General features: G+C 37.7%; 1 protein-coding gene across 1 annotated transcript; it reads right to left on the bottom strand.

Annotated features, from left to right (window-relative positions):
- Positions 1 to 887: 887 nt before the first annotated feature.
- On the bottom strand, positions 888 to 2203 carry LOC112775946 (uncharacterized). Its single transcript, XM_025819868.3, has 2 exons — positions 1680 to 2203; positions 888 to 1568 (listed from the first exon to the last, which is right to left on the bottom strand). Exons 1-2 carry the CDS (start codon positions 1758 to 1760, stop codon positions 1053 to 1055), a joined length of 597 nt encoding a protein of 198 aa, XP_025675653.1. The 5' UTR covers positions 1761 to 2203; the 3' UTR covers positions 888 to 1052.
- Between the last annotated feature and the right edge of the window lie 7695 nt (positions 2204 to 9898).

Raw genomic sequence — 9898 nt, 5'->3', positions numbered from 1 at the left:
CTCCTTAAATTAAGATTGCGAAACAAAGCTCGAAAATTGTTGATTTATTTGTTGTTAATAATTGAACAAAAATTTGAGTAAAACAATTTAATAAAAAAATTAAATTTTTTATTAATAGTAATCTTAATATATACTCTAGCAAAATTCTAAAGGATTTTCGGAAATTAATTCTTTCAATTGGAGATCATAGAATTTATGTTGGTTCATTAAAAACGTTTGGTTCATAGAATTCTTACAAGTGTTTGAAAACGTTTGGTTCATTAAAAACGGGATCTCATTTTAAATTTTATTCTAAACGTAAAATGTTTTGTATCAAACTATCTATTAATACTGAAAGGAACAAAGATATAAGCATAAAATCACGAAAAGATAAAGTAAGCTAAAAAGTTTTAACATCTATCAAGAAAACTAGTCCCCACGGCCACGAGGCTCAACCCTCGCCATGTTCAGAACATAAGCTACGCCGATAGCTGAATACATGGCGACACAAGCGAGGGTCATGCCCACTCCCGTGTCGATTCATACATTAAAATGCTTCATATTCGGTATGCCCCCTTCCATTTCCTCCATCAGACTACGTCTTAATCCATTTCTGATTTTACACCACATAAATCCACCGAATTCTTTCTTTCTATCCAGTATTGGCATGTTACTAAATAACACGAAGAACATTTTCACATTATTAACACTTATAATATTATAATATACATTGCAACGTGGTAAGTTTCTATTTTGTAATGTTCCCCACACATCAAACATGCTTAGCATATCGAGTGAGAACGAAAAAACTTCGCATAACGCACAAAACTCCAGCTTGTATACGTTTTTGGCGTAAGATTAGACATCTTACTTCTCCCAATTCCAAGTAAAAAAGGTAGACATCAGAATGCAGAAAACAAGTCCTTGTTACATTCATCTAACCAAACGAATTTACATCAATAACCTTCCCCTACCATTATATCTATACTAACAATTAACGACAACAAAACATTAAAAAAAAACGCCAGAAAAATATTTAACTATCCCTAACAAACCAAGCCACTTTTTCACTTTCACTTCTTAGTCTTCTTCGCCGCTGCTTTCTTCGCTGGAGACTTCACGCTTTTCGGCTTTTTAACTGGCGTCTTCTTCACCGGCTTGGCAGCAACCTTCTTCGCCGGAGCCTTCGCTTTTGTCTTCCGCTTCGGCTTTGCAGAAGTAGGGGCAGTTTTGGCTTTAGGTTTGGCAGCGGCCTTCTTCGTAATGGCAGCTGGTTTGGCTTTAGGTTTGGATGCAGGCTTGGGACCAGGCTTGGAAGCCGCCGCCGCTTTAGGCTTGGCGGCGGCAACAGAAGAAGCCTTCGCTGGAGCCTTCACTGGAGCGGGAGGAGAAGCAGCTTTCGGCGCAAGCTTGAATGAATTCTTCACTTTCACGAGCTTTCCAGCAGCGACGGATTTCTTGAGGTTGTGGAGAAGAAGCTTCCGGAAGGTTGGTGGAAGATTCTTGTGCTTCTCTTCGATGAACTTCGTTATCGCATATTGACTTGAACCAGTTCTCTCTTTCAAACTCGAAATCGCGTCCGTTATCATCTAGAAAATAATAACACATCGAATTAGAATTCACAAATCATCATTTATAATTCACAATTTTCGAATTTAAATTTAAATTTTGAATGGACTATGAATAATTTTTGTGCATACCTCGGCGAAGGTGGGGTGAGAAGGAAGCTTCTTGGACGAAGCCGTTTTCTTGGTCTTGGGCTGTGCTGCGGCGGTAGACATGGCTGAAACTGAACCACAAAATTTAAACCAGAGAGGTTGCAATAACCGTTTTCGAGAGAGAGAGAGAGAGAGAGAGAGAGAGAGTGCTTTATGTGATGAAGAGTTGGGTATGATACAGGCTTATGACGAAGAGATAGACGGTAGAGGGGAATTTATATAGAAGGTGGTGAGAGGGAAATGGCGAGTTCTGATTGGTTGGGATGGGGTTCACACGGATCGGGAACCTTTGTGGAGTTTTGAACTTGAACCGTTGGATGAGTGTTTATCTACGGTGGAGATCGCGAGTCAGCGGAAGCACTTGGATTGTGGATGGACGCTAACTAAGGTTGCATTGGGGTTTCGGGGTTGCGGATTAGAGCTTTGTTTTATTTTGTTTCCTTTTGGTTACTTTTCTACCTTCTTTTTTTTTTGGGTGTGTTTCTAGGGTGATTTAATTTCGGAATAATATTTGATTTAATCCATGGTTTTTAATCAAGTTTGGTGTTCTTCTCGGTCTGCTTCTCCGGATTTTAGACACTCTTTTTTGGCCTATTTGCTTCATCAGATTGAGGGAAATTTTCTTTACAACTTCCCTTGTGTTTTCCAGTATGAAATGTGATTTTTTTACTTTATTTTTGGTATTCAAGTTATGAATCCAAATCAATGTGATTTTGTGCTTGGTTGGGATCCATAATCAAATGGTACACCAATCCTAGGGTACAAAACTTGGGTTGGGATCCAAAAGGTTGTGTTTGTTTATTATTTCAAATTAATGAATATCTAGATACAAAGGCATATACGCAAATAAGATAAAGATAGAGAAAAATACATATATATTCTTACTTTAAAATTGATTACACATCTGTTTTAAATATTTTTATATTTTTATATAAATCGAATTAAATTAGTGATGGCAACGGGTCTTTATGGACCCCCTGTCCCCGCTTCCGATAACATTCCCCATCTCTGTTTTGTTCTCGCAACGGGTAACGGGAACTCCGTACCCACCGGAGAATCAGATATCCGCAAATTAAAAAAAAAAAGAAAAGTATGAGAAGTCAATGGAATATTTGTACAATGTGTACATTGGAAGTTTAGGGAGTATTAGAGATATAACCATTAGTGTTACCTTTTTCCCATCAGCTGAAACTTTTGGGATGAGTGGTATCATGACATGGTATTAGAGCGCTAGGTCCGAAAGGTCAAGAGTTCGATCATTGGTGAACTCCAAAATCAGTTTAAACATTGTACAAATAGTTCATTGTCTCCCTAGCGGGATCCTTAAAAAAAATATTAAAAAACGAAAAAAAAATTTTAAAAAAAAATTTTTAAAAATCAAGATAATCTTTAATTGCCATTACAAACATAATTTCATTAGGCTTCAAAGATTCAAATAGCAATAACCGATAAAATATATTCATGAAAACATAATTTATCACTCCAAAACTAAACACTGCTACTCTAATTTATGAGAATAAAATACTATTACAACATCCACCAATAATGGTGGTAATATGGTATAATTGACAAGAGCAACCATATTTAAGTGATTAGTATCCACCTTCAAAACTTGTGAAAATGATAAATATATGCGTTGTTCTTTCTACAAACATATATATATAGTGAGAATCTGGATCTTTCAAAATAAAATTTGGAGGAAGTAAACCCTTTTCAATTAGAGGGATAGAATCTAAATATGATTTTTTTTTTTTTTTATAAACTAGTACTCTCAGACTTTTGAAATCCCGGTCTGGCTGTAGGAATATAGAAAATGTGTGCATAAGAAGAGCACCAAACCAAATCTCCACAACTATAATCTATAGGCATTTAACAACAAGAATTCATATGTATATATACTTCATATATAATTCATCAAAGGCAAATTTGTTTGAATCCTATTCCTATATCGATAAGAACAATTAAAAGTTAAAATCAAAATCGTATAATAAATCAACAATAATATGAAAAAATAGTGTATTGTATATAGTTTACTTACGGCTGTGTTTGGTTTATGTCTTAAAATGATGAAGACATAGACACAAATACACAAGAGTACATAGACATAAGAAGATATTAATTTTGTATTCTGTTTGATAATTAAGACATGAACAGAACACACAACTCACAATTTTATTAAAAAGTCAATTTTACCTTATTCATTTCAGTATCACCATCACCACTTCTATCTTTTCATTTTTCATACTCTTTCAAAATCATCACAATTTACCATGGCATCACATCTTCAAGACCAACACAGATTTTTTCTTAATTTTTTGTAATTCTTCATCCAAAATAAAATCAACCTCATAAGCATAAAAAATTTACCCAAAATTACTAAAAATTAGCATAACAAACATAAATCTCCATCAATCTAAATACAGAATAAGTTATCACTTCATCTATGGCAAAGAACACCAATAAAGCTTAATCCAAAAAAAAATTTAAAACAAATACAAATTAAATCTGAGGCGGAACAAGGCAACAGAGTAAATGAAAAAGAAAAAAGAAAAAATGGAGAAGAATGAAAAGAAGATGAAAATAAGAAAAAATGGAAGAAGGACAGGACCGACTAGAAAATATCATTTCTGTAACGAGATTTGTGGTTGCTTCCACTATAGATCTACAGTTGCTCTCGCTGCCAAAGAGAAGAAGAACAAAATGTGAATGGGGAGAGCGTCTTCGTCGTTACGACAATCGTTGTTTGCTGTGACGCTACCTGCAAGGAGAAGACAGAAGACAAACAACACCACCAAAGAGAGGATGGAAGCAACGCCATTGAAGCCCAAATTAGGCAACAACAATGAGCAGAGAGTATGGAGGATGAGAGGGGAAATGAAGAATGGTTGAAGAAAAAAATTAGGTTGAAGGGATAAAATGGTAAAAATTATCAGTGTCTCAACTTAAAAATTAGTGTCTCAGCTAATTGGAAAGACACAAAATACATATTTTTTGTGGGTATCTCTGTGTCACAGTGTCTCTCTTAGTTTGTGTCTCACATGCCAAACAAAGAACACGTTCCACCGTGTCTCTGTCTTTGGCATACACAGACATCAACCAAACGGTGCCTACATGAACATATCCTTCAGAGAGACACATATTTAGCAGAATCACAAAAATGCTTCAAGGTAAATCCCAGAAATCACATAAATCACTACAATCATAGAAAATCAAAAGACATCACATAAATTATAGAAATCACAACAATCATAACAAATCAGAAGAAATCACAAATTCACAGAAATTAACACAATCACAGAAAATCAGAAGAAATCACAGATTCATAGAAATCACAGAAATCACAACAATCACAGAATAATTGAAGGAAGGAAGAGCAACGAAGGTTACTGGCTTACTGCGAGAGTTGTTGCGAGGATGATGACAACTGCGACACTAACTATTGCAACAAAGGTGGGGCTATTAAATCAAAAAATAACACATTCTCTTATTTTATTATTTCAATCATGAGAGAAATTTGCTTACTATTTCAAAAATTCCAATTAAAAATAAAATCCTAAATCCTAAATAATAATAATAATAATAATAATAATAATAATAATAATAATAATAATAATAATAATAATAAATGGTTAGATAAGAGATGTTGATTATGAGAGAGAATAAGGGAGGGACTCATTAAGGCCATGGCTTTAGTTCGCTTCAAAGAAAAAAATCGTAAAACTCTCGATGATGATGTGGACTAGCTGTTAGTTCAGTTCAACCAAAAAATAGAGGAACCCAAAAAATGTGACATCAAAGAATGAAAAAGAGAACAGAGAGAAAACGTAACGAAATCAATGTTACCAGCGTTTAAGTGACGCCCCTCCGAGATGATGAGATCTGGTACGCGGAATCGTGATTACACTTTAATTATGTAAAATTCATTGCTCTTTCTTTCCCTGGAAATGGCGCCAAAAACTTGATGCCAAGACCATGGTTCACAACTCCGTGTAACTGACCAGCAAGTGCACTGGGTCGTCCAAGTAATACCTTACGTGAGTAAGGGTCGAATCCCACGGAGATTGTTGGTATGAAGCAAGCTATGGTCACCTTGCAAATCTCAGTCAGGCAGATATAAATTGATAGTGGTGTTTTCGAATAATAATTAATAGAATAGGGATAGAGGTACTTATGTAAATCATTGGTAGGAATTTCAGATGAGCGAATGGAGATGCTTTTCGTTCCTCTGAACCTCTGCTTTCCTGCTATCTTCATCCAATCAGTCTTACTCCTTTCCATGGCTGGCTTTATGCAAGGGCATCACCGTTGTCAGTGTCTACATCCCCTCCTCTCAGTGAAAAATATGCTCACATGCTCTGTCACAGCACGGCTAATCATCTGTCGGTTCTCGATCATGCTGGAATAGGATTCACCCTCCTTTTGCGTCTGTCACTAACGCCCAGCACTCGCGAGTTTGAAGCTCGTCACAGTCATTCAATCATTGAATCATACTCGGAATGCCACAGACAAGGTTTAGACTTTCCGGATTCTCTTGAATGCCGCCATCATTCTAGCTTACGCCACGAAGATTCCGGTTAAGAGATCTAAGAGATATTCATTCTAGCTTATTTCATGTAGAACGGAAGTGTTTGTCAGGCACGTGTTCATAGGGGAGAATGGTGATGAGCGTCACACATAATCATCACCTTCATCACGTTCTTGGGTGCGAATGGATATCTTATAAGCGAAATAAGATGAATTGAATAGAAAACAGTAGTACTTTGCATTAATCTTTGAGGAACAGCAGAGCTCCACACCTTAATCTATGGAGTGTAGAAACTCTACTGTTAAAAATACATAAGTGAAAGGTCCAGGCATGGCCGAATGGCCAGCCCCTCTGATCTAAGAACCAGGCATCCAAAGATGATCAAAAGATTCAAAGATGGTTCAAAAGATGCCTAATACAATAGTAAAAGGTCCTATTTATAATAAACTAGCTACTAGGGTTTACATGAGTAAGTAATTGATGCATAAATCCACTTCCGGGGCCCACTTGGTGTGTGTTTGGGCTGAGCTTGAGTGTTGCACGTGTAGAGGTCTTTCTTGGAGTTGAACGCCAGCTTTTGTGCCAGTTTGGGCGTTCAACTCTGGTTTTGGCTCCTTTTCTGGCGCTGGACGCCAGATTTGGGCAGAAAGCTGGCGTTGAACGCCAGTTTATGTCATCTATTCTTGGTCAAAGTATGGACTATTATATATTGCTGGAAAGCCCTGGATGTCTACTTTCCAACGCAATTGGAAGCGCGCTATTTCAAGTTCTGTAGCTCCAGAAAATTTACTTTGAGTGCAGGGAGGTCAGAATCCAACAACATCAGCAGTCCTTCTTCAACCTCTGAATCTGATTTCTGCTCAAGTCCCTCAATTTCAGCCAGAAAATACCTGAAATCACAGAAAAACACACAAACTCATAGTAAAGTCCAGAAATGTGAATTTAACATAAAAACTAATGAAAACATCCCTAAAAGTAACTAGATCCTACTAAAAACATACTAAAAACAATGTCAAAAAGCGTATAAATTATCCGCTCATCAAAATCCAAAACTATTACAAAGTGATAGGCGGCAAGGCCAAGTAGCCAACTTTATTAGGATTTTGTGGCAGGTAATCTTAGGCCAAGTAGCCAAATTTATGATTAACTTTATTAGGACAGGTAATCTCAGGCGAGTGATGAGCCGACAAGTGCTGTGGTGACCTTGAGAGTGACACGAGGAAGTGGTGAGTAGGGTTTGGGGAATGGCGGAGTGGCGGCGGAGGTGAGTAGGGGTTGGGTTCGGTAAGGATCTGAGGGAAGGATTGAAGGAGAAATCACCGAAGGAGAAATCAGGAATGGAGGAGGCTAAGGTTTTCCAAACATATATATATGTGAAGGGTATTTTAGTCTTTTCGATATAGCGGGGATTAAACGAGTACCCACGGGGCAGGGACCTCTATCCCCGTTTATTATACGGGTCCCCACCCCCCGTCCCCGCGGGGAAAAAATACTTTCCAAACCTGTTCCCCGGCAGGTAATTCCCCGCGGATATTCGCTCCATTGGAGGAAATTGCCATCCCTAAATCAAATTGACTTAATTTATGCTATTTATATATAAATTGAATTAGTTTAATTTAATTTATTATTTATACAAATTATTTATTTTTCATTAATTTTAAAACATAAAAGTTAATAAAAAAATATTTTTTTAAATTTAAATAAAATATTAAAAAATCAAAACAAATAAAAATAGAAATTCGAATTTTATGTTTTTAGTTCAAATTACAAAAAAATTACATTTTTACAAGCTTATGAATTTAACACGAAATAATAAACAATTTCTACTTTATGATAGATTTATAATATTTATTTATGATTTTATTTTCAAAAAATTATCTTACAAAAAGGTAATTAAAGCCAAGTTGTGTGGTTTTAAGTTTAAAATCAATTAAAACTCATGATTTTCATAGTAATTAGGTATTTTCTTATTTTTAATTTAAAGCTTTAATAATTGAAAACCAATGAAAATTTTATATGCTTTAATTTGAATATTGAGCTTTTAAACCTTATTTTATGAATAAAAAAATTTAATTTGATTATCTCTAATTTTTTAATTAGAATACTTATTTGAAAATAATTTATAAGTTGATAGATACATAGTATTTTTATAAATAATTATTGTTGGATCAAATTTAGTTTCAATTACTACTTACCCTTATTTTTATTAAAAATACCTAATCAAAACCCTAGTCCCCAAACCTACACTTTCCTAACCTTAATTTTGACCTAAATGACACACTCCCTCACCCTTTTGACTAAAAACAGCCGCCACCCCTTACCCTTTTCTTCCCAACGAATACATACCACACACACAAACACACCCAGGCAGAAGAAGAAAAGTGAAGGGGGAGAAAGACCATGCTGGCGACGTTGGGGCTCGTCGCCACTATCGTGTCGCCGTCGGGAGTCAGAGCTCGAGGGAGAGAGGGCATGCCAGCTAATGCCGTGCGCAAAAGGGGAAGAAGACGCCGCCATTGCAGCCAGCTCCGTCACGCCTAGTTGCCGCTGAGCTCACCATCGTCATCACAGCTGTGGGCTAGGGCTTCGAAAGGAGTGAACACGAGGATGAGGAAGGAGCTATTGAGTATTGTCGTTGTGCATTTATCGTGATTCCACCATCGCTGTCGCAGAGATGGGAGATGCGCGAGGGGAGAAGGTCACAGAGGAGGAGGAACCGGTGGGTGCCAGAGGGCGCCGTCGCCGCTGTTTGGGTCACGGTGGTCAAAGCCGCTACTAATGGAGTTCGCCAGAGTTGCTCAAAGGTTTCCTCCACTCCTTTTGATTTTGTTCTAGCTATGCCGCCGTGCCTGATTGCTGGGAGCAGCACTGACATTGCCAGAGTCAGCCACTGGAACTACAACTGCTCTGTTCTTGGTTCACTACAAGAAAAAAGCTCTATGGCCATGCTTTTTTCTTGCCACGCTTTAAAAGCGTGGCAAAAAGTGGTCAATGGCCACGCTTTTATGAGGGTGACGACTGATTAGAGATTTGGCCACATTTTTTCTTGCTACGCTTAAAAAGCGTGGCGAAAGGGGTCTATGGCCACGCTTTTATGAGGGTGGCAATTGATTCAAGATTTGGCCACGATTTTTTTGCCACGTTTCAAAAGCGTGGCCATAGAGAGAAACAGGGATGCTTTTAAAGCGTGGCGACATGTTTTCGTTACCGTGACATTTTAAAAGCGTGGCCATTTCCTTTAACTATTTTGGCACACTTAAAAAATGTGGTCAAAAGGTATAAGGAAAAAAGAAAGCTTTTATTCAAAAAACAGTTTCGAAACTCTTTCCCATTTACATGAAACCATTTTGGCCGTTCCCTAAACACTGAAACACTAGCACATAACCCTAAACACCAGTGACGGCAAAGAATCCCAGCACTCCGAAGAACATCGCTGTCGCTCCCTCTTCTGGCACTCCCACCATCCCTGGTCCCTTTGTCGGCACTCCCTCTCCTCGTTGGTGACTCCCTTTGGCGGTGACTCTGACTGTCCCTCGCAAACCCTCCATCGATGCCCCTCCGATGCCGCTCCCTTCCGTCGCCACTCCCTTCCATCACAATGCCCCATCGGCGCTCTCTCTTCCGACACTCCCACAATCGCTGCTCCGATCCCACCATAACTCTCTCACCAAACTCT

Source organism: Arachis hypogaea, chromosome 19 (assembly GCF_003086295.3).
Source record: "Arachis hypogaea cultivar Tifrunner chromosome 19, arahy.Tifrunner.gnm2.J5K5, whole genome shotgun sequence".
Classification (NCBI taxonomy): domain Eukaryota; kingdom Viridiplantae; phylum Streptophyta; class Magnoliopsida; order Fabales; family Fabaceae; genus Arachis; species Arachis hypogaea.
The sequence above is the reverse complement of the archived record's forward strand: the minus strand, read 5'-3'. Positions and strand labels throughout refer to the sequence as shown.

Excerpts from the sequence above, each read along its gene's own strand:
- LOC112775946 (XM_025819868.3), bottom strand. The coding sequence starts at position 1,760 with ATGTCTACCGCCGCAGCACAGCCCAAGACCAAGAAAACGGCTTCGTCC. Across the intron at positions 1,569-1,679 it reads CTCACCCCACCTTCGCCGAG|ATGATAACGGACGCGATTTC; the intron begins GTATGCACAAAA and ends ATTATTTTCTAG.